Here is a 27,331-nt window from a genome sequence, read left to right on the forward strand (position 1 = left end):
CCTAATCATGAGTCATGACCAAGGTTTTAAGAATTGTATTAGATCGATTCCGGCCAATCTATCCCAATTCGCCTTGATCCCATTTGGGCCGATCCTATATGAAAAAACCCTATATGCCTGAAATCTACCGATTTCAAGATAAATCCAAACTGATTGAGGTCGAAATCGGCTGGTACCGATCCCGATTCTAGGTTTTTTCCATGGGACAAGAAGTTTCCTTTACTTATAAAAAAAAAAAAAAAAAAAAAAAAAAAGGAAATGACTAACAGTAACACCGACACGTTTCGTCCGTTCATTCGGCAGGCAAAAGTCACAAATTAGTTAGAATGGCATTTTCGTAAGTTTGCAACTATAAATAAGAGCCCTCAGCTTTTGCTACTTCTAACGTTTCCGTTTGTATCGACGACCTAGAATTCATTTGCTCACTAGGGTTTTTCTCTGCGATACGATGAGGTAAGACTGGATTTCGTTCGTCATTTCCTGCTAAGTTCAGTTCAGAGTCTTCAGATTGAATGCTTTGTTTTCTGTGTATTTCGTCGTTTACTTTCTTCTTAGATCTGTTTATGTGCTTCAATCAATAGTTAATTACTGTGTTCTTCGTTAGTTTCTATTCGAGATACTTGATTTGATTACTGGTGGTTCGACTGCAATTAGTATTAGAGATAGCGAGTCGTTCTCTGGATTACATAATTTATTGCTTTTTAGGGTTTCCTGTTTTAGGTCGAAGTATAATCTATAAAAGTAAGAAGAGGGAAGGAATCACTTGGGTGGGTTTGTATTTCTCATCAATAAAAATGTATTTATGAACTGAAAAAACTGAAAAAGTAATTTTCGCTCCAATGGTTTGGAGAGGTTCTAATCCAACCCTGTAAAGCAACTCGTGTCTGTTGATTGCTAGTTTTCATTTGGTTAATCATTTAGGTACCAAAAGGGTCTGCATTGATTAATGGAGATTATATTTCTTTCATGGCTGCTGAGTATGAGTTTGTAGTAAAACCTAACCCTAAGATGACCATATTCTTGCTGTGGATTTCATCTAATTTATTTGTGGCATTTTTTTTTTTGTTAAATGTAATATCTGATTCATTGTCATAACTATGATTTTGCGTTTTTATATTTTGACTGACCGCAATACTAAAAGAGGATACTGCTTTTTTGTTTTGTTTTTTGGTAGTCGTCATCCTGAGGTGAAGTGGGCACAGAGGTTGGACAAGGTTTTTATTACAGTTTTATTGGCTGATGCAAAGAATGCAAAAGTAAACCTAGAACCAGATGGCATTTTCACTTTCTCTGCTGCTGCTGGGGCTGAAAACCGCCTTTATGAAGTGAAGTTGGATCTCTACGATAAGGTGAATGTGGAGGTAAGAAGCTTGTTTCCTGACATGTCTGGTTCCTTTACGGAAGACTTTGAGTTTGCCGTGTAATTTTATTTGTGAGCCATGGATAGTATCTGATTCCTGATGGACATATTTTAGAAACCCTTTAGCCTGGCTATACATTTCGTTTATAGGCAGAGAACATCTTGATTATTGATCAATCCAAATGGTATCCCTAATCTGATTATGCTAAACGTTTTATCTATTTCTATATTTTCAGTAGTCATAGAAGATTTCTAAATCGATGTGGGAAAATATTTACACTGCAGTCTTTTTGGTAGTCATAGGTGATATGAAAAAATGTGGAAAGATGTTCCATCAGTCTGGCTGTTAGGTTCATCAATGTCAAAATGAATTCGTGTTGTGGAATGTGGATCTCTCAGATGGGAACCATTTAGTGGTGAATGTGCAATATGATGCTTATAATTAGCTTGTGAAACTGAGCCTTACTTTGGCATGGTTGTGGCCATTTGTGCTGTCGTACACCCTTTGCATCTTCAAATTTTCTTCCACCATTGTTCCTAAACTTTTTACTGTACTAGGAAAGCATAATAAACACTGGAGTCAGGAGTGTATTCTGTGTTATTGAGAAAGCAGAGAAGGAGTGGTGGAAGAAGCTTTTGCGCGGGGATGACAAGACACCACATTATGTGAAAGTTGATTGGGACAAATGGGTGGATGAAGATGAAGACACTGGTATGTAATTCTTAAGCCTCATTTTTTCTGTGTATACTTGTGAACTTCTGCCTTTTGTTGGAAATTATTTAATTTATTTTGCTGTTATCTTTAGGTCCTGCTGCTGACTTGGATATGGGAGGGATGGACTTCTCAGTATGTATATACCATATAGTGGTTGTTTCATTTTAAGTTTTGTGACTTTGTGCTAATTGTCTTAATTATTGGTTGTCTTTTTTTCCTCAGAAATTTGCTAATATGGGAGGAATGGGAATGGGTGATGGAATGGGCATGGGAATGGGGATGGGCGGTGGCATGGGAATGGGGATGGGCGGTGGCATGGGAATGGGAATGGGGATGGGCGATGGCATGGGAATGGGAATGGGGATGGGCGATGGCATGGGAATGGGTGATGATCTTGAAGACAGTGACGATGAAGGTAGCTAATCCGAAAGTTTTTTCACATCATGTGTACTGTATTTTTGATGGATTTGATACTTGTACTAGGTTTTAAAAAACATAACTGAGCATGTTCCTAGTAAAGAGGAAGCTAAAACTGTAAGTGGTGAATAATCCATACCCTTCTCATTTCTTTGCAGATCAAGAAGTGGAAAAACCAGGACATCAAGAGAAGCTAGATGATGCTACAGAGGGGAAGACAGAAGCTGCTCCAAGCACATGAGGTGTTTGTGTGTGAAAATATCAGAGGAATCAACTCCAAACTTATGCTTGGGCGCAGTTTGGATAACAAGCCTGTTCAGTACAGGACCAGCTACATTAGAGTGTCTTCCATCATCCCAAAGCTTTAAGTTGGGCTGATGTTTTATTTTGATAAGTGGTAGGTACTGGCTTAAGCCCAGCTAAAACACTCAGTTTTTTCAATTTGAATGCCGTTTGTATTTTAAAAGATTAGGATACAAGGGTAGGCATTATAGTCGTCTCTTTTTTTTTTTGTTCCCCGTTACTGTAACTGTCAAAAACCTATTATTTTGGTTTATGTTTTGTGCTCATCGAGCCTAACTTCTATGTTTGATAGTTCAGAATGGATGTGTTGGGAGTGTTTTCCAAGCCAAGCAACAATCTAGTGATTTCATGATTTTTGAACAAAATTGCCATGAAAGCTTTTTGTGTGTGTGTGAGAGAGAGAGAGAGACCCTTGATCCGTATCAGTATTACATCTAATTGCCTTTGCCATCAGCGTCCTTGGTTTTTTGATCTCCTGCTACTTTCTTCAACTTGCTGAACCCAGTTCCTGTCTACCCTGCCTGCCTTTGGCGGCCAGTGCTTTCTTTCCAGTTTCTCTTCTTGTACTTTTGGGTCAAGATTTCTTCTGTGTCGCTAGGCAGTAGAAGCTCCTTGCTGTTACCTCACCTTGGCTTGCACTAGGTTGCCACTTTGGCCCGGTGTTGAATTGAAAATAAATCACTGGCTTGGCTAAACTCGCAACCCTGGCTTGCTTTAAGGGTTGAATGGTGTGCACTGTGCGGGGGGTAATTGCTCCCCATGATTTACCAACATTGGCAGGTCTTGCAGGTCTAAGGGTGTTTATTTTATTTTATTTTATTTGGTGTCAATAAGACATGTTCTAGGCCTCTCTGAAGCAGGCAATCTGTATCAGGTGGAGATCTGCATCTACTGCTCCACTTTAGATCATAAGCTGGTTTGGTACTTCCAATCTCAGATATGGAACTAAAATTCTGGTAATTTCCTGCTTCCTAGGAAGTGTGAGAACTACTCAAAAAAAAAAAAAAAAAACAGTTCTTCATGAGTAATGTAGCTTAGAAAATGTAGAAAATTCAAGGCCATCCTCCTAGCACTATTTAAGATGACAACAATCTTTGAAAAACCTTCGGATGGAGAGGCAATCAAAGAAATTTTATCAATCCTGCACAAGATATGATTGAAATTTTAGAATGTATGTGGCCCATTATGCCAATTAAAAGAAAATGTGTGAACTATAAAGTTCTCAAGCACCTCAGCCAAAGTAAATCATTAGTTAAGCAGTTGATCAGTATGCAGTTGAAGCAGACATACATACATCATGAATCAGTCCCAGACAACAACAATCCATGATCTATTGTTGTGGAAGGGGAGAAGAAAGAAGACAATCTCTCTTACCTCACCCAGTTTCCACCTCTAGGACTTGAGGTCTCACCTTACGAGGTGGTAAGAGAATATCATCTTCGAGAGTTGATGGTAAAGCAGGCGCCCGGTTTGTGGTGTAGGGATCAACTCCTGTCACATGCAATTTCCCCCCTCCTCCCCCCTTCCTATCATCCCCCCTCCCCTCTTGTGTGTGAGGAAAGTACCCTTGGGCAGTTCTATAGGATATAAATAACAAAAAAATCAGAAAATCACAATTTTGCATAAAATTTTACCTACTTGTCTAATATCTTTTTGGAGAGGGTTTGCTGCAAGGCTGTGTGGCTGCTGCACCTGGAGCTGCGAGTGCCAAGTTGCGTGAAAAACCAACATCGGTTGAATTTTTAGCATCATTTCGCTCTCCTTGGCGTCTATGTGCATGCACACGCGACCTGACATGAATCTTTTTCGTTGTTTTCCAAGACGGTGTCTGACGGTGTTGGTTGCTAATAAAGGTTAATTGAAGCCCATGGACTGGGAGCATGGTCCGGCCCAAGCCTACAATTATGACCCAGTAATTCTTGACCAAACCCAGTCCAAACTCCAAAGCATCTCAGCACTATGGAAGTAAGGAGTCCTTAAACCCTTCGAACTTCGAAACCAGAACTTAAAAAACACAGGCAGCGGCAGGGCTCGTTCGCTTAATCGCTTTTGCTTATCGACTACCACAGTCAAGCTGGGAGTGTAAACCCTCAGGAACTTTTCGAACTAAGCCCACTCTCTCTCCTGCGGCATCGCTTCCACTCCAGCTTCAGATACAGAGAGAATGGAAGAGACGGGGATGGAAATCGATGAGTCTACGACTCCTGCAACTCCTCCTAATTCACAATCATTTAAGCGATTTGGTATAAAAAATTCAATTCAGACAAACTTCGGCGACGATTACGTCTTCCAAATCGATCTCAGGTGTCCATGCCCCCCCCCCTCTCTCTCTCTCTTCCTACAGACTTGTATTCCTTTCAGTTTGTCTTGCGTGTTTCTATTTTAATTTGTATCTAATTGGTGTCCTTCCTTCCCCTTCTGTTGGAAATCGAAACAAAAGCAAGGAGACTTCAACAATGGCGGTGTCTTTGTCCACAAACACGATCAAGCTTTACTCCCCTGGGACAGGTCAATATCTCGGCGAGTGCAAGGGTCACTCTTCAACCATCAACCAGATTTCATTCTCATCTCCCTCATCTCCTTATGTCTTACACTCTTGCTCGTCTGATGGAACTGTTAGAGGTTGGGACACTCGATCCTTCAAGCAGGTCTGCACACAGAAGCATTAGTAACTAACTGCTCAGGCTTAGATGAAATCACAATTTATATTTGATTTGCTGTCTATTTATAAAGATGATTTTTGGAAGTCCAGCTTATGATATTACAATTGCCATGGTTGAAAGTTTTATAAACTGGAATCCTTCTCTGTTTCTTAGAACAGAGAGGCTGAACTTACCTTTTTATTTATATATAGATACTGTCAAGACTAAATACAACTGTAACTCACTGATCTTACAAAACTACAAAGAAAAACTAACCACAGTTAACTAACTCAAACACTATGTAACCCCTGGGCCAGCTGTATCAGCTGAGTCAGACACATGGTAGTCAATATTCCCCCGCAAACTGAGCCGAGGGTTAGACCAAAGGCCCAGTTTGAGTGCGATACAGTGAAACTCACGACGAGCCAAAGGCTTGGTGAATATATCAGCAATTTGTCGAGGAGAAGGAACAAAACGAGTAACAAGGAAGCCAAGAGCCACCCTCTCATGCACGAAGTGGTAATCGATCTCTATATGTTTGGTACGAGCATGAAAAACCGGATTAACAGACATGTGAAGAGCACTCAGGTTATCACAAAAGATGGTAGCTGGTCGCGGTTGGGAAACTCCAAGATCACGAAGCAAAAAGGAAAGCCATGTCAATTCAGCCGATGTCGAAGCCAAAGCACGGTACTCAGCCTCTGTGCTAGAACGAGTAACAATAGGCTGCTTCTTAGCACTCCAAGAAATACAGTTAGAGCCGAGAAATGTACAAAAATTAGTCGTTGAACGACGTGTGACGGGACACCTGGCCCAATCAGCATCAGAAAAAGCATAGAGATCAAGAAAACTATCCCGCACAATTCGAAGACCATGATCCAAAGTACCACGAACATAGCGTAAAATACGCTTCACCATATCAAAGTAAGCCACAGTAGGAGCATGCATATACTGACACACAGTATTAACAGCATAAGATAAGTCTGGTCTTGTCAAAGTAAGATACTATAAAGCACCAACCACACTCTGATAAAGAGTAACATCAGTAAATGGAGTAAGATCAACAATGGAGGAAGACCGCATAACCATAGGAGTAGGCAAGTGCTTAACAGTCTCCATGCGAGCACGCCGAAGAATATTAGCCGCATACTTGGATTGAGAGAGGAACTACCCATAAGGAGTGGAAGTAATCTCAACACCAAGAAAATAATGCAAAGGACCAAAGGCCTTCATGGAAAAATGCGAACCCAAAGCAATGACAAAGCGATCCAAAAGAAGAGGATTAGTACCCGTGAGAACTATATCGTCGACATAGAGAAGCAAAAAAATAAGACTCCCATGATGACGATAGATAAATAGAGACGAGTCAGACACACTGCTAAAGAAACCATAGGCAAGAAGATAACCACTAAAGCGATCATACCAAGCCCGGGGAGCCTGCCGGAGCCCATATAAAGCGCGATGAAGCTCAAAAACATCATCAGGTCTAGAAGAATCCACAAACCCAGGAGGCTGACTCATATACACCGGAGAAGAGAGGAAACCGTGAAAAAAAGCATTATTCACATCAAGTTGCCGAATAATCTAGCGATGCATAGTAGCTATAGTGAGAACGAGACGAATGGACCCGGGCTTGATTATTGGGCTAAAAGTCTCAAGAAAGTCAACGCCTTCTTGTTGTGTGAAGCCTTTAGCAACAAGGCGAGCTTTAAGACGTTCCAAGGACCCATCGGAACGAAGCTTGGATTTAAACACCCACTTACAACCAACGACATTCATATCCGGGGTACGAGGAACAAGACACCAAGTGTGATTCTGTGCCAAGGCATGCATCTCCTCAACCATAGCACACCGCCAGCTTGGGTGTTGAAGTGCAGCCTTAACAGTGCGTGGCTCAGTGGGAATAGAAGAAACAGTCAAAGCATACTTCGGGTTGGGCTTGACAATTCCAACCTTGCTTCGCGTCACCATAGGATGGAGAGATTGGGACGAAACAGTGGAAGGAAATGTAGGAAACTCACCAAAAGAAGCTGAAGACTCCATAGGAGAACAATCTAAAGGGGCCACAGAATCTGCAGGCTGAACTGCAAAAGTAGAACAATGTTGAGACAGTTGTTGGTGTTGTGGTTGAGGAAGAATTAGCAGGCTGAACTGCCGAAGAAGACCCAATGGGGTCAAATTGTACTTCAGAATCTGCAGGCTGAACTGCAGAAATAGAGCAACGTTGAGACAAAGCTATTGGTGTTGTGGTTGAGGAAGAACCAGCAAGCTGAACTATTGTCTGAGGTTCATCCAAAACAGGGGGCTGCATAGGTGGAGATGATAAGGCAGCAAGGGGGACTACTAGCTGAGGCATATCCAAAATAGGAGACTGATTCATTGAAGAAGAAGCACCTGTAGTACAATCTAAATGTGCAATCCATCGCTCAAATGTACGAGCATCAGTAGATACAATCTGAGATTGTGAAATGGTGGGCAGATTTTGTAATGGAAAAATATATTCATCAAACACCACATGCCGCGATATATAAACCCGACCTGTAGAATAGTGAAGGCATCGATACCCCTTGTGTTTATCACTATAACCCAGAAATATACAAGGCAGCGAGCGGGGTTCAAACTTGTTGGCAGCATATCCTCTCAGATAAGGAAAACATCGAACACTAAAAACACGAAGTATTGTATAATCATGCTTCTTACCAAATAGCAAATGTAGGGGACAATCCATATCAAGTACCTTGGAAGGCTGTCTGCTTATAAGAAAAACAGCTGTAGAAAATGCCTCCACCCAGAAACGATCAGGTAACGAAGCATTGTATAACATAGCTAAGCCAATTTCAACAATATGTCTGTGTTTTCTTTCAGTTATGCTATTCTGTTCAGGTGTTCCAGGACAAGAAATATGGTGTAAAATACCACAGGTAGAGAGATGTTGCAAAACACTGATATTACAAAATTCACCCTCACCATTCGACTGAAAAACCTTTATTTTCCTATCCAACTGCCGTTCAACCATGTATTGAAAAGTCAAAAAGATTCTGTAAAAATCAAATTTACGCTTTAAAGGATAAAACCATGCATACCGAGTACAATCATCAACAAAAATTGCATAGTATCGATACTTCTGAACACTAGCTATAGGTGCTTTCCCCCACAAATCACAATGGATGCGTTCAAGAGGTGCTAAAGAACGAGTAAAGGAACTAATGAAGGGAAGCTTCGTACTCTTACTTAGCTGACAACTCTTACACAAATGTAAAGAAATTTGTGTTACAGTAATAGCACCATTATTCTTGAGAAATCTAGTAATATTTCCTTGTGGATGTCCTAACCGTTGGTGCCAAACATCTTCAACTGTAGAACGAAATCTGTGAGAAAAGAAAGCTTCAATATTAGAAGCTGAAATCTCACTGTGCTGATTACTGTGTGAAGAAGAAACCTCACATTGCTGGCTTGGTAGGGCATACAAGCCTCCTTGCCTATTTCCCGATGCCAAAATCATCTTTGTTTGAAGATCCTTGATAACAAAACCGTTTTTATCAAATTCAAATGAACATGGATAGTCACTAGTAAGTTGTGACATTGATAATAGGTTCTTTTGTATAGAAGGGACCAGCAAATATTCTTCAATGGTAAGGAGATATCACCTTGGTCTAGACTGCCATCCCCAATATGTGTAATAGGTAACTGTGTGCCATTTCCAACCATGACAGTATGTGAACCATTGTAAGGAGATAAAGTTTGAAAATTACCTTGTGAATCAGTGATATGGGTTGTAGCCCCTGTATCAGGAAACCAGGTTGAGTCCTGGGAATTAGTTAGATGCATATCATTAAGTGCCTGAGGAATGTCTTCTGGCTGAAAGCTATTATCCAAACGATTCCAGCACTTTATAGCAGAATGCCCCAATTTGTTACAAATTTGGCACTTAACTGGAGAATCAGAAGTTGAGTTCTGCCTCTAAAACCCTTGTTGTGGCTTCAAATGATTATGATAAGGAGTCTGATTCTCTTTATTAGCATGAGATTGTTGTCCAACATTCTGAAGAAAACCCCTCCCTCTGGAAGTAAAGGAAGTAAATCTGCCTCTTGAAGAGAAAGAATTTCCTCTACCTCTCCATGTAGTCTTTTTTATTTTTGTCACTGTAGAAGGCTAGGTGAGGGTTTGGTAACTCAGTGTGGTTCCCTTTGTTTCTCAATTCATGACTCTGAAGAAGAGGGATCAAATCTCCATAGCTTGGGACAGGGGGTTTTAACATTGTTGTGGCGAAGTTCTCATAAGAAGGACCGAGATTAGTAAGGATTATAAATACCTTACGTTGATCTGGAACTGGTTTTCCAATAGAATTGAGTTGATCACAGATCTTCTTGTAGTCAATCAAGTAAGATGATAAAGATACTGAATCTTTTTTTTTTTCAAGAAATGAAGCTTTGATAGAAGTTCAAACTCGCGTGCCTCTGAAGCCTGAGAAAACGAATTAGAGAGAATATGCCAGAGTTCTTGAGAGGTTTTAGTACCTATAGCCAGTCCCAAAACCTCTTCAGACAAGGTGCCTGTAATCCAGGCTTTGTTGAGATGATCCATTCAAAACCAAGACATGAAGTCTAGATTCTGGATTTTCTTTCCATCTTGAGTCATTATCTCCCGATCTGGTGTAGGAATTTCTCCATTGATGAATCCTAACAGATCTTGGCTCTCAATCAAGGCTAACATCTGTGTCTCCCGTAGAAGGAAGTTCTCTGTAGTGAGCTTGATCTAGACGAAGTTCGTCACATTCAACATGCTCGGATACGAGAAAGTCGAAGTAGAATTCGGAGTTGCAGAAGCGGTCATTATCTCACTCTTCGTGCGCAAGAAGTCACCTCTTGCCCTCTGATACCATGAAAGTTTTATAAACTGGAATCCTTCTCTGTTTCTTAGAACAGAGAGGCTGAATTTGCCTTTTTATTTATATATATATATATACTGTCAAGACTAAATACAACTGTAACTCACTGATCTTACAAAACTACAAAGAAAAACTAACCACAGTTAACTAACTCAAACACTATGTAACCCATGGGCCAGCTGTATCAGCTGAGTCAGACACATGGTAGTCAATAGGAATTCTATTTTGTTTGTGTCATCTCCTGGAGATATTACTTATTCCTTATTATTCAAGTTGTTTGCAGTGCTCACTCTTTGATCAAATCCTTATTGTTAAGCTTATCCTCCCCAATTTTCCTGAGGGGCTTGCTGGTTGTGACAATTTTATTTCCCACACGTTTTTATACATATATAGGAGTTAGAAGGAAACCCAAGCAATCATCTCACTATGTCATAAATAATTTACCCAAAAAAAAAAAAACTATGTCTTAAAGTAGAAGTAAGGATTAGAATTATTTAGATGCAGAATTGATGGATCAGTAGGTTGAGTAAAAGGCAGCTCACTTTTGTGGGGGTGGGGAAGTATCAAATTTTCACACTCGGATAGCACAGAGAATCATGCAATTCAGACGAGTTGTGATACATACGAACAGTGTAGAAGTTCTCTTCGTGTTGTTCTCAATCCAGCCTAAGCTAGTTGACCTGGGACCAATTTGGGGATCCAAATTGATATTCATAGCTGTATACTGTCACACATTGGCAGTCTACAACCTGCTCTAGGAGAGGGCGGGGCACAAATGAGGAGGCTTAGTCTGGTCTGCGACCACCCTTTCATCGACAAGTAGACAAAACGTGTACCAAGTTAATATTGCCCGTCATCTCTGGATCCCTCTCTTTTTTGAATCCTTTTTTCTTTCAAGTAATCTCATTATCTTCTCACACTTTACTTACAATCCTTACTTTGGTACCGGCCCTTGGGTTTCCTTGAGCACTATTTAATGTCTTTATATATGATAGTTTCTGTTAAGCCCTTGAGACGTAATGGTTTTAAATTTTATGCTTCTTAAGGTCTCCTTATTAAGTGCTGGTTCTTCTCAAGAAGTATTCAGCTTTTCTTTTGGTGGATCAAACGACAGTCTTCTTGCTTCCGGATGTCAAACTCAGGTATGATGTTTTCAATCAGTTGCTCTAACAACATTGAGGATTAAACTCTATATTAGGTTTTTTATTTGTTTACAATACGCCATACTTTTCTATTTTCAGAAGAATGAAGTCAATAATGCTTCATAATTGATTGCATTTGTTTCCGTGTTGAAAAGAAGGCTTTCATCAAGTTGTGCTATTAAGTATGTAGGGAAGAAACTATTCAATTTTTCCTCATTCAATATGCAAGCTTCATGAGAGGAATAAACTATTTAAACTCTACCTTGTTCAATATATGCCCTTTATTCTAGCTTATTCATCCAAATTAAGTGAATCTGAGAGGAAAATTAACATGAAAATGATGCTTCTGTGTGCTATAGTTTCTTTGCTGGCTGTTGTCTTTTTTTTTGTCAGTAGGTTCATATTTATATATTTGTTTCTTTTTATTAATTTCCTGTAGATACTCTTTTGGGATTGGAGGAGTGGAAAGCAAGTGGCATGCTTGGAGGAGTCCCATATGGATGATGTTACTCAGGTTTGTCCTGATTTCTGTGTTATTCATATTTGTGATTTATATGTGCTGTTTTATTTTCCAATGGCATTGTTCATGTGTTGATACTGTGTGCAGTAAGTTGTGTTTATCCTCAAGTCAAATGGCTGTCGGAACCATGCACCCTCTTTTTAAGCTTTGCGTATGATTCTTATGTTATAAAATAGAAGCTTCTGGCCTGAAGCCCAATTTAGTAAAAAAAAATTAGGAAGAAAGAATGCTACTTGCTGGTGTGTATCTGCGCCAAGACACATGGGTGCGGGAAGACTATGCTGCTCCCATGCTGAAGATGCTTGTGCCAGCCCTCCCATTGGCCGCACACGCTGGTGTGTATCTGCGTTAGCGGGTAGCGTTCCCTTGCCCAAAAAATTACATGAGTCATCGTAATTGTTGACAGTTATTTATTTATGTTCCAAAACTATAAAACAACTGTCAAATACCAAAAGTAAGTCACCTCAAGGTAGTCATATAGATTATAGGGTGCATTCTATTCATAGAAATTTATGCTTGCATTTTGTCATTATAAATTTTTTCATGGGCATAGAGTCCAAGATTTTACTCTCATTATTCATACAGCAGCTTGTAGCTGTTGGATGTTCTAAATTCTATTTTGTGGCTTCCTGATCATTACTAGGTCCATTTTGTCCCAGATCATAAAAGCAAGCTTATTTCTGCTTCCGTTGATGGCTTGATGTGCTTCTTTAATACCGATGGAGATATCAGTGATGATGACCATTTGGAAGCAGTAAGCATATCCTAGTGATTAATATATTTGATTTTTATTTTGTTATTTATTCATTGTTTTTATCTTTAAAAAAAATCGATGGTTTATTCAATTTCTAGTCAGGAAGTAATGTGCAGACTATTTATTTTGCTTTGCTTAGGCATTCTTGATTCTTGACACCAAATATGTTATGTAAACATTGCTGAAGATTATTGTTGTGTACTGTTGTGCACCTTTGCTACCAACATTTGTGGGTAGCAAGTAATTATGATTTTATAGAATGCTCCTCCTGATAGCAATACCCTTTATAACCTAATTAAGGCTCTTGTGGTTAGGACCGTTCCAGTAATACACACTTTTATGCTGTGTCCAGCCCCAAAGGGTGCTTACAATGAGATATAGATGGATTATAATATTCATTACTGCATTACAATTTATCACCATTTGAATATCTAAATGAATGCTCTTGATGAAGATTTAGGCTCATTTAGGATGGTAGGGGTTTCCTACTGTGGCCAATTTCATTCTTGCTCGTGATCATGCTCTCTTGATCTTTTTTTGTTTTATAGATAGAATACCATTTCATGTTGTGTCTTTGTACATATGCATGTAAATGATTTTTCATCTGCATATGTGATTATTAATGAATGTATATACAGGACTAACATTCAATCAATATGGGACCCAGACACTATTTGTGTCATAGATCTGTCAGCAAGTAACTAAATTGCATGTTTCCTATTTTATAATAGCTTGTTGCTCGTATTACCTCCTCAAAAGAATTCCCTTTGCAGTAATTGATGGGGCAATACTTGTTTAGCTGTCTTAGTTCTATCCAAAGAAAAGTAATATTAGTATTCACTGGACTGCATATTTTTTTGATGTTTTACTGTAATGCTATTCTGATCTGAATTTGGTGAAGCCTTGTTCTTCATTGTAGGTTATGAATGTTGGGACTTCCATTGGAAAAGTTGGGTTCTTTGGAGAGATGAATCAAAAGCTTTGGTGTTTGACACACATTGAAACTTTGAGGTATCAGAAAATACCTCCACATAAAATTTGCTTCTTCTTTTTTTTTTTTTGGGAGAGGGGGTGGGGTTGAGGGAGATAAGTTATTAACCTATTTTCTTTGGCAATGTTTGACATTTCTATCAGAAAAGACTTACCTCATATTCTACTTTCTGTTTGCTGGTTACCTTTATTTGTTTCTTTGACAGCTAATAGACATTTGTTCCAAAGAAGAAGGAAAAAAAAAAAAAAAAGGTTAGAACCCATCAAAAGCACTGTTCTGGACCAATGATGGGAGAAAAAAAAGGGGGAGGGCGAAGAAATCAGATTAGAGCAACAAATTATCAATCGTTCCTCTTTTGGGTATGTGGTTTTATGGAGGGAAGGGATAGTTATTTAAGGGGCGCTGTCATCAATGCTAGGTCATTTGTAGGAAGGATGCTTATCCTAACCAGGATCCTCAAGGAGCCTTATTATGTTGTCTTGGTTCACCTCAGCTCCATACTTCACCAGGTTTGGGACTTTCTGCAGAAGGGAAGTCTCCTTTGTGTCATTTGAAGGCTTGTTACTCCGAAAGTCTGAAACTTATCTCATGAACATGTGCAGTTCTTTTTCATTGCCAATTCAGCCACCATTTGTAGGATTCATAGGTTGTCAATATTCAATTAGACAACTTAACTAGAAATGGAAATACATATCAGTGAGTAGATAGCCTGAGAATCTTATGCACTGATGGTAGCCTTGAGGCAAGGTTGAAGGAGAATGCTTTACCTTGGAGGCAGAAACTTTATATTGATGTGGATGTCATAACTTAATTGAATGTTGGTGGTTCTTACAAAATAGTCATAACCAATGACTTGGCACAAGATAAATTACTTCATTCTTGAACCCTACCCCCACCGCCCCCCCCCCCCCCCCAAAAAAAAAAAATAATAATAATAAAATAAAATAAAGAGTAGAAAGTTATTTCAGCTCCTTTTCTGTATCATCTACTTCCCAGGCCATCTAATTTGGTTAATTATTTAAGGTCCTAGGAGCTTTTGTTCTACAAGGTACATTTTGTTGAACTTATGATGTTCCTGCATGGATGCTAAGTGAGTTATTTCAGCTCCTTTTCTATATATATATATATATATATTATCTTCAAAATTATGGGGTCATTTGCATCCATTTCCTTCTGTGTGTCAAACTATCCCTTTCTAATTATTTTTCCTCCTACAGTGTTTGGGACTGGAGAAGCGGGGACCTTGAAGCCAATTTTGAGAATGCTCGGTCATTAGCCTCTGACAACTGGACAATGGACCATGTATGTCTTTCTTGTGCTATGAAATGCAAAGCTTGATCTAATCGTTTCACAAGATTCTTTTAGATACCAATTTCTGTTACATTTTCACAGGCTTTTGTTCTCTTTAGTGATCAAATATAAATGGGGATATACATCAAGTCAAAGTAATGTAAGAATTGCTAAGGTCTGCCAACTATGTTTCCATGGAAGAATAAAAAATGATTATCCAAGCTAATAGCTACCTCAAAATCCATACATTAGTCTTTTCCTTTCTTCAACCTGACAGAGTAAACAACCGACCATAGGCAGGTAAATCATCACCCAATGCACTGACGATTGAACTAACTTGTCCCCCCCTTGGAGGAGCACGAGTGCTAAGGGACAACCTAAGAACGTGGATATAGGTCATTTTTCTCAAGTACATGAACATCTTGATACATTGAACTAATATAAGGTTACCATGATTTTTGCTAATGTCTTTAGATTGTGCTTTCTGCTGGGGCAGGTGGATTATTTTGTTGATTGCCACTATTCAGGAGCCAATGATACTTTATGGGTAATCGGTGGCACAAATGTTGGCACGTTGGGCTACTTTCCTGTAAGTTACAGAGGACAGAGAACAATTGGCTCTCCAGAAGCTATTCTTGAAGGTGGACATGAAGGAATTGTGAGGACTGTGTTGCCAATGTCAGACAGGTATGGTGGCCCAACCCTTGGTCAAGATATGTTTGGATGGACTGGTGGTGAGGATGGTCGTCTGTGCTGCTGGCTGTCGGATGAATCTTCTGAAATAAAACGTTCCTGGATTTCAAGTGAACTGGTTATGAAGTCCTTAAGAACTCATAAGAACAGGCATCGTCCATACTAGGAGACTATTCTCAATTTTGGTTGCAGCCATTTTGTTTTAATGGGTCTCTCCTAAAATTGTTGCTGTTGTAATCTGTCAGTAAATGTTTTTATTTTTATTTTTATGTTTATTTAATGAACTGTCGATAGATCTTTCTTTTGAGCTTGAGCTTTCCCAATTTTCAGCCATCTTCTTCTGTTCAGTTGATTTCGAAGTTGAAACTTTACCAATTTTCAGGGATAGATTCTGTTCAATACGATCGGCTCCTGGCCGATCCAGATTCCAGATTGGCATCAGCCTCAACCGATCCCGTAACCTTGCTTCGTCATGAGTGAATAGAATCTATCCCTGAAAATTTGGTGAATGCCAAGTGGCAAGGTCGCAGTATTCTTTAGTAGGCCATTCTGCTTGATATATCCTACTCTTTGGCTGATAATCTAGGAGTCACAACGAGAAAACCACTCACTGTTATAAACCATAAACCCAAATTTGACACCAACCAAATCAACTCCATGCATATCCTGAAATATGTTTCAGCCAGCCAGGGAAGAAAAGGACAAGTTCAAAACCCTTTGATCCAACAACCGAAAAGGAATTGAGGAATGGAGCATTCAAAAGGAATCCAAGTTTCTTTGAACCTCAGAACATTGCTGGCATTGATCAAAATAAGCTGTAAAAAGGACCAAAGTCCAGCTGAGAATCCGTCTCGGTAACCCAGTGTACACTACCATCTCAAAAACAGTATAAAATAACGAAGTAAACAAGCTCGCTCCCAGGTGACGTTTCGTACACTTTAACAGCATTCTGAGAAGACCCAACCCACTGATGCAGTCATTTTACAACCATCATTTTGCTCATGGTTTGTACGAAAGTGGCTAACTGCCTTTTGAAAGTTGGCATACTAGCTAACTTCCTGGAGTCGCTTAATACTGATACCATGTATCAGCCACAGCCACGGCCACGGCCACAGCCACGACCACGACCACCTGCCAAAATTGGATCATGTCGATGTCGGAGAAACACGAAACCCTAAAGTTGGTAAGCAACATGGTTTGCTAATGAGTCCAGATCAAAGCCACTCAAATCGTTCCAAAGAGCTCAACCTAAGAAATAGGTGAGTTCCCTTATGCCCGTTGTCCAGCATGTCCCACTGGCATAGAAGTCCACCCATAGGTAAACATAGGCTGTGTTTGGTATGCATTCCCATTATGAGAATGTGCATTTCCACGTTGAAAATACAGAATGTGTTCTCAACTGAGAATGAGAACATTGTTTAGATAAAATGTTTGTTTAAAATGCATTTTTATGTGTGAATACTCAGACATTTTATCAAACACCTCATGGCTGGAATCTCTTTGGTGAAAATCCCAAATAATATTACATCAATAATTCACAAATAAAAATATAAAAGTTTGATTGGTTCCTTAGATAGTATTGCTTACATCAAACCCGTAAAGATTGCGAGGCAAACAAAACATTCTAGGATTTTGGATTCGAGAGGAGATCTTAAGGAGAAAAAGAGAAAGATTTGGGGCGAGAGAAGCAGTTTTTAGAAAGAGAGAAAGATAAGTATTGGAGAATTGTAAGAATGAGACGCTATTCCTTGGGAGAGGTGCCTTTCATAAGATTAATAGCGGAGCTATTTTCATCGGGGCTGCGGCAAGAGCTGGAGAATGGAGAATGCAGAATGAGAAAATATTCCATTTCAGAATGGGCTGCATTCTTGACTGTGTTCTAGAACTTTGAGAATGGAATGTTTACCAAGCAATGTTTTTAACAGTCCAGAATCTGTTCTTGATCCAGAATGCATTCCAAGAATGCATACCAAACACAGCCATGAACTCTTGGGCCACAGTCCAAAACGATCCATATGCGCACTCTTCATTTGCATGGCACAACCCCAAGGTGAAGATAACACCCCCTCAACAGATGCATATATTCAGAATATAGAGGCAGTAGGTTGGTGTCTGTGTATAGGAGCAATCTCACCTTTAAATCAGACAGTTCCTGCTAGCAAGGCCAACTGTCTGCAGATTTCTCATCCTTTATATTTCATAGTGCGACTTCAAACTCTGCCACTGCCACCCTGTCCATCCCTACCCCTGCCTTTAGCACCTCCATCATCTTGGCCACGCCCCATGCCTTTTGCCATTCTTCATCTGGCTTCCACCCTCTTCCCCTTCAACGGCCTACTCCAGGGGCTTTCTATCTGAAGTGATCAGTTGACCAATGGATGCAACCACAGTTAGGAAGATTTCCACTAACTGGACATATAAACTATAGCAGAGTTTCATACAAAACAAATGACGGACACCAAAAAGTAAAGAACAAGCATAAGCTAAATCAGTTTGGATGTGGACCCCACAGTATGCAAATTCATACCAATCACGGATCAAGTAATAACTGAGACTATAAAATTCTTCCAGAAAGTTCAAATAGTTAGAAGCTTGGCTTTTTTAGAATAAAACATCAAACCAACAACTGGCTCCTTTCATATAGGGGGGAGGAAAAAAGAAAAAGAAAAAAATTATCTGCAGAGACTAAGCATATACCTGAACGGCTTTAGGATTCTTCCTGAACATTACCAATACCCTGGAAAGTAAACCAGCATTTTTATATTGGCGAAGGGAGTCAGTCACCAAAGAGTTTGAATGAAAAAAAAAGAAGTAAATAGAGAATATTCAGTACAAAATATATGTATAACCCCTATAATATTTTCAAGATAAAATTATGCTAAGCCAGTACGTATTTGAAAGTTGTTACATCATATACATTAAATCAATGATAAGAAAAAAACCAGGTGGATTACATGTTTAACCACATTATCAAGCAACAGAAGGGCTCATGTTTATACCATACAATAAAGCAATAAGGAAACACTGACTGAAATATATCATTCATCACTACAAAGCAACAAGGGATTACACACATTTATCATCACTATATTATAGAGCAAGGAAGAAGATTTAACATTTATCATTTTTCCTCCTTGAGTAAAGGCCGATAATTCTTTTTCCTGCCTTCTCAAATTCTGGAGGGCAGATTCGGCTGTGATACAATCAAAAGCCCTTCTAGTTATGTCAGTTTATTTGCCACATAAAATATCTGTTGTCCACATCTTCATCTAATCATGGTTTAATTATCATGACAATCTGACTTCACCACATGTCAGTGTACTGCCCTGAAACTACTTGACAAATAAATTTTGTCTGAAGAACAGAGATCACCAAAGAAACAAGGGGAAAAGCCATATCAAATTATTGAATAGTTTGGGACAGAATCAATTGCATATTAGTATTGAATTGAACCACCATGGCATCAGATGAAAAGCCTGCCCCTTGAACAAGAAGAGCAATGAAATGCAAGCTCAAATGGTACATTAATGCTGACAAAATAGAAATAAGGTCGCCTGTTCTAATCATGAGAGGCACAAAATCTCCTGATTGCAACCATTAAGAGGCATCTCAGAAGTGAGAATAGTTTGCAAGATATCCAGGCTAATGAATGATAAAGGAATCCTTAATTCAAAACTTTGCCCTTGTAGATGATGTTTTAGCAGAACAAAGCACATTGCATGGAAATGAGTCACGTTTTTTCCCTACAGAAAATGAATAAAAGGTAAAACTATCAACCAACTGGTAAGCAAGAAGAATTGAAGCACATCAAATAGGTTAAAACTGGTTGAGAATGGCTGAACTGTAAACCATAGAATATGATGTCCGGTCAGCAAGCAACCAATCTCAAGTTTATCAGCACACGTGTGCTTCACCAGAAGCTTCCCATCTATACTCAATCAAGAGCTTGGCAAAGATCCCATGGGTGCCTCTACCAAAAGCCACTCGTTAAGGCCGACTGGAAACTGCCTCCAGGAGCACACCATCTGATTTGGCTAAAATACATCATCCCGGAGTTCTGAAATGCTTATTTAATGCACGAATGTTATATGTTATTGTAATACATACATTTGTACAATTTCAATTTTTTGCATTATTAAACCCATTCGTGTAAGTTTTCAGCCAAATCCAAATTTTACACAACAAGAGGGACAAAGTTTATTAGCTAAAAGTCAAAGATATGGACAGAATAGGTTGCTGGTTGAAAACACACAATGAACAATTCAATACAAATGGGCCATATGATGAAGAGTTACACCACCAAATTTGACAAAAAAAAGGCCCAGCGGAGGTCTTGCTGATGGAAATTCAGCCATTACTTCTAGGAGACTTCTCTGGCTCCCAACAACCCACTGTGCATACTCATCCTGTGAAATGAGAACATAGAAGAAATATAAACACAAAGATATCAACTAAAGAAGCACATAAATACCAAAAAAAAATAAAAAAATGCAAAGAACAAATAAAAGAAGCCACAAGTTGCTAGGGACTGACACCAGAAAAAGAAAATTTTTGAAAAATAAAAAATAAAAAAAATTAACCTTTCCATCTGGAGATGACAAAAATTTTAGTCTTTCTGCTTCACAGGGTTCAGATGCATGGGCAGCCAAAGCAACCAAACTAGCCTGAATAAAGGAATCAAAACAGCCAAACATCATGAATAACAAAACTTTAGGAAAAAATAATGACACCCAACTGACCAAAACTAGTGAAAGCACCTTTCTAGGAGGATTCAAGAGATCTGCATAACATGCTAGGGCATTACATAATGTGCATGGACCAGGGAAAGGAGGTGGTAACGAGCTTTGCAGGGGTGTGCCATCTTCATTGTCCAGGTGGATTGAAAACAGCAAATCCAAAGGCTGACCCAACAATTTTCCCGCTTCCTCAATGGTTTCATCACAATTCTCAGCAAAAACACCAACATGGTCTCCAGTTTCGTATCTATAACAAAAGATTCATCACCAATGAATGTTGGCACTAATTTAACATACAAAGATACATAGGTTTTAATACGACTGCAGGTCTATAATGCAACCATGATGAAGCCTGTTTGATCTATAGAAGGTTTAGACAGCCATAACTGTCACCTACACAAGCAGATTAGAGAAAGAAATGAAAGATGATGAAACCATTTGACACTCAAGAGATAGTTTAGCCCCATCATGTGGGTTTTATTAACAGCTAATTCTTCTTTATCTATAGAGAAGGGAGGGGATTTGTGGACCTTTACATGTCACAGCTATCTTTATTTGTTTTCATATGTCAGCATGACCAATGTGTTCCATTTCACATTTCACATTTCACTTGCACAAGCAGGACAATACTAGGATCAGTAAAAGTGCAGTGATAATGACAGTTCAACTCAATAAGCCCTATTAAACTAAATTGTCTCAGTTGGATGAATCCATGAATTCCATTTTCACATTTCAATCACTTATCCCCATTTTGTTGGGATAAGGCTGAGTTGTTGTTGTTGTACAAGCAGGACAAAGCTAGGATCAGTAAAAGAGCAGTGATATGTGATCCAAAGAAGACCTTGCTTATCCATAAACCACCAAATTTGTCACATGGCTAATCCAAAGTTGATTCTATCTATCCATATGGTTGGAACTTCCCAAGATCATGTCCCATGTGTCAGAAATCAGGTGAGTTGTTTCCCCAAGCCTAGAAAAACAGCCATTCTGCCACATTCCCCCCCCCCCCCCCTTTTTTTCTCTAATATTCTTGCTTAAAAATACATAAATAAATGGAAGAGGAAATCAGCCCAAAGTTCAAGAAGCAGTAAGTTAGGACCATTGAATTCCAGTATCTACCACATTGGACAAAAAGTGGAAAGGAAGATTTTCTCCATTTCTTTGCTGTTTGTGGATACACCCACAACATCCAAATCATGGCAAGGGCAACAGTTTCCATGAGATTTTGCATGTTTTGTTTAAGAAAGTTGCTCCCACTAATCAATAGAAGATTTCAATGACCTATGAATAACAACAAATGCAGAATTGCTTAAGAACTAGAGCCAATTACTGAGTTAAGGCACAAAAATTAATAAAAATTAGGCCTTCTCCTTGCAGTTCTGGTTGCAGAAAACATTTTAGGAATCTGATGCCCTCTTGATCAAGGTACTCAACTATAAGCATATTGTCCCGATAAGCAACAGGATACTTTTGAGGGTATGTATAGACTGCAAATGAGAAACACAGGGAAGGAAGCTCCCTTTGACTTCCCAATCAAAGATAAAAAAAGGACTCCCCAATCCCCAACCCCAACCAACAAAACAATATCTTTTGAAAAGCATACACAATAATGATTTCAACAAGCCAATCTACTGAATTTTTAGATATTACATATTCATTTTGAGGAACAAACTTATTATATCACCCCAAGTACTCGGGGTTGGCTACATGAATCCTATTCTCCATTTTACATATTAAGGGTTGAAACAGGGGAACTTTCATAGGGGCTTAAAATACTTCGTCTGAAACTCGAAGATATTGTATTCCGGCATATGAATTCCGGCATTCCCAAAACCTGTCCCCGTCCTACACTGAAATTCCACTCTTAGATGCAACCTAATGATAATTAGAAAATAATGCATACATACACATATTTAGAATCAATTAGAAAATAAAGGGCAATTACTTTTGAGGTACAGATGACTTCACACAGATGAATGTTCATCCAAGTGTCCCAATCTACCAAATGTCCGTTGTAGGTCTCTGCATTCTTCAGCTCCAACCATGGTGCAGAAACACCACGCCCCCAAACTTAAACTTTAGTAACGGTAACAGCGCAATATAATACAAATAGAACCCAAAATCCATGTCGAAGCAAATACAACTCTTACCACAGAATCACCCTGCGCCAGTCTTAAGCAGAGAGAGGGAGCTGCAAACTGCAACGACAGTGATATTGAATCAGTAAAGAAAATATCCAAAATAGACTTACAGGAGAAGAAAAGAGCTACGTGAAACCACTACTTAGATCAAAGAACAACATACCATCTTCCCCAACACAAAAACAGAACCTGCTTTCACATGTTCGTCAAAACAGGATTGAAAAAAGTTAGAAGAGATTTCGAAACTTTTGAATCTATAGAGACTTAAACTATTCAGACTAAATGCAGTTATCGAAGTCGGATATTGCGATAGACCCTAGATTCTCATGAAGCTTGTGAAAATGCAAATCCGAAATCTAGAGCTTGTATGCGAAATGCAGATGAGAAATTTGAAAATACAAATACCGTAAAGATGAAGACCGAAGGCGGGAGTGGAATCGAAAACGAACAACCAAAAATAAAATTGTAATAAGAAACGAAGGTAGAGCTGTGCCTCTTTCGATCACTTCATTTGTCCGTGTTTGTCAGTTTTTCCCTTCGAAATATATACTAGAACGCCTTTGAACCAGGGTTTAGGTCGCTACCGATACCGATACCCCAGCGATATGGATTAATTGTATCAGGTCAAAAATCAAACCATTTTGCCCTCCAAAAAAATCGATACGGGGTATTTGAACCATTGATATAGTATCAATCAAATACGCAACGATTTTTTTTTTTACCCGGAATATTATCTGGGACCCGGGATAGCCCAGAGATTTTATTAAAAAAAACAATTGATAATAAAAAACAAGGGGGGACATAACCTGCCTTACCCCAACCTGGTCACTTTCTCACTCTTAAGCCAAAAAGAAAACACTAATAAAATAACTATTACACTCGAAAGACTGGTAAATCAGCTTTGTCCTCTCGAATGATGCAACTAAGATCACCTAGAAGAAGATCATTACCATAGAAAATCAAATTTATTGTAGACGCACAAGCAACATTAACTAACCAATCTGCTACTCGATTGTTTTCCCAAAATGAAAATGATATGTGGACTCTTAGAGAATCGCAGAGATTGATAACTTCCTGAAACCAATACCAACAGATCCACAAATTACAGGATCTTTGGGTAACTAGCTTCACAATCAAGGAGGAGTCAGAATTAACATAAAAGTCAGAGAGACCCAATTCCCCACACAATCTCAATCCATCTCTAAAGGCTCTCAACTCAGCTATTGAATCTAAACAAATACGAATCGACTTGTATGATGGATCTAATCCTAATATCTAAAACCATGCTTTCAATCTCTAATAATCACTCTATGGCTTGTGCCTTTGTTGTTGATGAGTTTCACAGGGTGGTCCCCCCGATTCTTACGTATTCCATATGGAGATGGGTCTAAGAAATATATAGGTTTACCAACCAATTCCGGAACGTCCAAAGTTGAGCTATTTATATGAACAAAGTGCATGGAGAAATAATAGATTGGGCTGGTCTGTAGTGTATGTTATAGGTTAGCACATATCCAAGGACTTGTAGACCTAAGACACGTATCCTAAGGTGCTCCCAACCCTTAGATTTATGCTATGCACGATGTTGTGTTACAAAAAATCCCAATAAAAAAGCAACAGCTTTTGTCTCTTGCAAGCGAGAATGTTAAATTAGGCCACTTTTATCAAAAAATATTTACTTTCTCAAATTTTTTGCAGGCCTCCTTAGACTAAAGCTTCTCATAGGCATGGCGTAGCATTTTGAAAGAAAGAAAGGAAGGTTATTGAACGTTGTAACGGGAGACACCCTTCATATATGGTACGACTGTTGGATACCATCATTTATAAATTTCAAGATTCAATAGCCTGATAATGGGAACCATGGAGAACCCAATTTGTATTGGAGGAGCTCATTGATGAAAATGAGCTCATTAAAATAAACTCATAATTTGGAATCAGATCTGAGTGTTCCGAAACCGATCCTCAATTGCATCAAGTTATCCATAGCCGGGGGAATTCTCTTTGCCTCAAGTAAAAGTGCTGGAAATTAAGGAAACACAGGTTTGGGTTCATTTATTTGCTGGACGTTTATGGAGGGCAAGAAATGAGGTTGTTAAAATTATACAAAATATCAAGCACATTGAAACCTATATCCAATCTTGTTCTTTTTTTCATGTTTCTAGGGAGATTAATAGCGTGACTAACTCCCTTACTAAGAGTTTGGGGACCAATCAGGGACCTCTTAGCACTAGATGATCCTCCTAGTAAGGGACTTAGTTTAGAGGGGTGAGAGGACCTCGGCAGCGGGACTAATGGTTATATACAAGAACAATCGAAATAAGTTTAAATATTCTAAAGGGTGGGGATCGTTACCAAGTTGTGTGGTCACTAGCCAACATGGGGACCAATCAAGGAGACACACAAGCATTCAACTGGGGGCAGGGTGGTCTTTTCATCATCCCTATGTTTGGGCATAGGGACACACAACCAAGTATTGGTAGGGATTTTTTTTTTTTTTCCATATTCTAAATACACATATAAAGGTGTCATTTAGACCATCCCACTGATTTATCATACATGCTGCGCGGCTTCGTGAAATAGATATAGCTCATTTGCCCCTGCATGTGAAATAGATAAACCTTATATAGCTTGGTAACTACACACTCTACATAATTCTATAAATTAATATCCAAATGGGCTATCTTGTTGAACCACATATGGAAACAATTTTGCTTAATCAAGTAAAAATCCCAGAGTTATATAAGGTTTCAAAGTTCTTATATTTTGAAACATAATTATGACCACTTTTGGGTCTTATAGACCTCAAAATTAACCTATCTATATTCCTAATAAATATGGAAAGTTTCCAAACAAACCTACATATCAGCTTGTGCAGCAAGAAAACGCTCCAAGGGGATATGGTACGCTTTTAAAACCTTATGCTGAAACATCATACAATATGGTGGGGACATTCAATTTTCACTAAAAAAAAAAAAAAAAAAACTGTGTTATATTTTGGTGATATCTCAACCATTTAACATAACAAAATGTTTATTTCCTAACAGTATGGTGTCCATGGATTTTGTTAGAGTTGTTTCGTTTATCAGTTATGATGAAAATGTCCAAATCCATATTTATGTTGACTAAATAAATTAATCTGCATAATTTAATAAAAGCCTTGTTAGTCTTTTTATTTTAACCTAAAATTATTCGTAATTAGAGATTGAATACACGTTCATTACATTGTGTGTATCTAGAAATGGAAATTCTAGGGCACAAATGCGAGTATACATTGAACAGGATCATATGAGAATTTCATATGTGCGTTATTGTCATTTGAATTGAAACAAAATTCTCATTAATAGTGTATGGTCGGTCCCTTGACTTGAGGGGTCTTTATCGGTGTGATTACGCATTGACAGTTTTAAAACACCAATTGTTGATATCTCCCTTAACTATCAGTGTACTGAATTCATAGTGTTGATCATGTTCAAAAGAGATTCCCAACGTAAAGTCGACTACCATAATTAGGAGAATATGAAAGAAAAAATTTAAATGTAATTGAGTGGACATAAATCTTGATCGGATGGCATTATAGGTTTAGGAATCACAAGTGGGATGTCCTTCTCTACACTTGTAGTCTACTTTGTCTTTGCTATTGAAAATAAAGGGTGCCCCGAGGTCATGTGTTTTATTAAGAAATTTAAAAAAAACAAGTTATAGATAATTAAGTGCGTCTTTCCACGTTCCATGCCACTTGAATTTTTTTTTTTTTTTTTTTTCTTATGATTACATAGCAATAATCGTTTTAGAAGGTAACTACTCGTTTTATGCTCGGGGGAGTAACATTTTTTAATACTTTTTACTTATAAGCATTTTACATCAAAATAAATACTCTTTCAAAGATAAAGTTTTTTTTTTTTTTGGTAAGAGTCTTTCAAAGATAAAGTTAGAAAAATAAAAGGTTTGAATACAAATAAAAACATTAAATTATAATGACTTAGAGAAGGTGTTGGATGAATAGAGGCATACTATGATTTCTTTAAGAGATTAAAAAAATTATCTTCTATCTAGAATCAAGACCATCCAAATTGGAAAGAACATCAGGATATGTGTGTTTGTCTTTTTTTTATTACCCAAGGTGTCCGAGATAGTTACGCATACCTTGACTAATTTTAGGGAAAACCCACCGCCATGGTCTCTACTTAAATCGTAGATGCACAGATGGAGAATCGAATCTGAGAGTGTGCGCTTATCCATACAATCTCCATTTTACCCTAATTATCTGGACAATTCACGGATGAGTAGATATGTGTGTTTGTCTCGTATATAGTAAATTTGAATTTGAAAATAATTCAAACAATTAGGCTGAGATTATAATTGATATGGCAAAAATTATCGGAAACTTGCCTTGTATGTAATCATTAGATTCTCCTCCTCCTCCTGTATGACTTGGTACGGTAAACACTGCTTGAAATTTATCTTTTATATTTTCATTTGTTTCATGGAGAGAATACATTAGACTTTCCACTTCCTAAAATGAAGGCAGGAAAAGAGGAAGTATTAAAATAAGTCATGAAATGGCCCCAAAGTTTACTAGGTAAGACATAGTGGCAAAATGACCCTAAATAATTAATATATATATATATATATAGAGGAAATTTTGCATTTAGAATATTTGAGTAATTAGAAAATTTGGTTTGTTAAGGGGGTTACAATATGTCTAACCAAAATTGGCCCAATAAGCATTCGATTCAATT

General features: G+C 38.4%; 3 protein-coding genes across 16 annotated transcripts; 2 read left to right on the forward strand and 1 right to left on the reverse strand.

Annotated features, from left to right (window-relative positions):
• The first annotated feature begins 326 nt into the window (after positions 1-326).
• Positions 327-3,124, forward strand: LOC122090853 (uncharacterized protein OsI_027940-like). The gene is made up of 6 exons (XM_042660584.1): positions 327-453; positions 1,175-1,361; positions 1,919-2,072; positions 2,167-2,207; positions 2,298-2,490; positions 2,651-3,124. Exons 1-6 carry the CDS (start codon positions 449-451, stop codon positions 2,731-2,733), a joined length of 663 nt encoding a protein of 220 aa, XP_042516518.1. The 5' UTR covers positions 327-448; the 3' UTR covers positions 2,734-3,124.
• Positions 3,125-4,781: 1,657 nt separating this feature from the next.
• On the forward strand, positions 4,782-16,022 carry LOC122090617 (WD repeat-containing protein GTS1). 2 transcript variants are annotated; one of them, XM_042660255.1, is made up of 8 exons: positions 4,784-5,099; positions 5,236-5,443; positions 11,372-11,467; positions 11,907-11,981; positions 12,631-12,741; positions 13,661-13,752; positions 14,950-15,034; positions 15,519-16,022. In XM_042660255.1, the coding sequence occupies exons 1-8, from the start codon at positions 4,960-4,962 to the stop codon at positions 15,879-15,881; spliced, it is 1,170 nt and encodes a 389-aa protein (XP_042516189.1). In that variant the 5' UTR covers positions 4,784-4,959; the 3' UTR covers positions 15,882-16,022. The 2 variants fall into 2 exon arrangements, with proteins under 2 accessions (XP_042516190.1, XP_042516189.1); XM_042660256.1 differs by lacking the exon at positions 11,372-11,467 and having other exon boundaries at positions 4,782-5,099.
• A 426-nt stretch (positions 16,023-16,448) lies between these two features.
• Positions 16,449-23,130, reverse strand: LOC122091699 (sm-like protein LSM4). Of its 13 annotated transcripts, none has more exons than XR_006144001.1 (8): positions 22,998-23,129; positions 22,756-22,781; positions 22,397-22,649; positions 20,473-20,698; positions 20,296-20,379; positions 18,413-20,121; positions 17,850-18,069; positions 16,449-16,846 (listed from the first exon to the last, which is right to left on the reverse strand). XR_006144001.1 is itself a non-coding variant. In XM_042661772.1 (6 exons), the coding sequence occupies exons 2-6, from the start codon at positions 22,756-22,758 to the stop codon at positions 18,423-18,425; spliced, it is 276 nt and encodes a 91-aa protein (XP_042517706.1). In that variant the 5' UTR covers positions 22,759-22,781; positions 22,998-23,130; the 3' UTR covers positions 17,146-18,422. The 13 variants fall into 13 exon arrangements, 1 of the variants encoding a protein (XP_042517706.1); XR_006143996.1 differs by lacking the exon at positions 16,449-16,846 and having other exon boundaries at positions 17,185-18,069; positions 22,397-22,480; positions 22,602-22,649; XR_006143995.1 differs by lacking the exon at positions 16,449-16,846 and adding an exon at positions 17,185-17,526 and having other exon boundaries at positions 17,622-18,069.
• Between the last annotated feature and the right edge of the window lie 4,201 nt (positions 23,131-27,331).

This window comes from Macadamia integrifolia, chromosome 10 (genome assembly GCF_013358625.1).
Source record: "Macadamia integrifolia cultivar HAES 741 chromosome 10, SCU_Mint_v3, whole genome shotgun sequence".
Lineage (NCBI taxonomy): Eukaryota > Viridiplantae > Streptophyta > Magnoliopsida > Proteales > Proteaceae > Macadamia > Macadamia integrifolia.

Bases quoted from the DNA above. Each gene is read 5' to 3' on its own strand.
- LOC122090853 (XM_042660584.1), top strand. The intron at 2,208-2,297 runs GTATGTATATAC...TTTTTTCCTCAG, and splicing joins TGGGAGGGATGGACTTCTCA to AAATTTGCTAATATGGGAGG. The intron at 2,491-2,650 runs GTAGCTAATCCG...ATTTCTTTGCAG, and splicing joins TGAAGACAGTGACGATGAAG to ATCAAGAAGTGGAAAAACCA.
- LOC122090617 (XM_042660255.1), top strand. From the start codon at position 4,960: ATGGAAGAGACGGGGATGGAAATCGATGAGTCTACGACTCCTGCAACT. The intron at 5,444-11,371 runs GTCTGCACACAG...ATGCTTCTTAAG, and splicing joins ACACTCGATCCTTCAAGCAG to GTCTCCTTATTAAGTGCTGG. The intron at 11,468-11,906 runs GTATGATGTTTT...AATTTCCTGTAG, and splicing joins CTTCCGGATGTCAAACTCAG to ATACTCTTTTGGGATTGGAG.
- LOC122091699 (XM_042661772.1), bottom strand. The intron at 22,481-22,601 runs GTAAGAGTTGTA...TTGGAGCTGAAG, and splicing joins TGGCGCAGGGTGATTCTGTG to AATGCAGAGACCTACAACGG. The intron at 18,453-20,010 runs GTAACTCTTCAT...TTTACTTTCCAG, and splicing joins TTTTTGTCAAATTTGGTGGT to GGTATTGGTAATGTTCAGGA.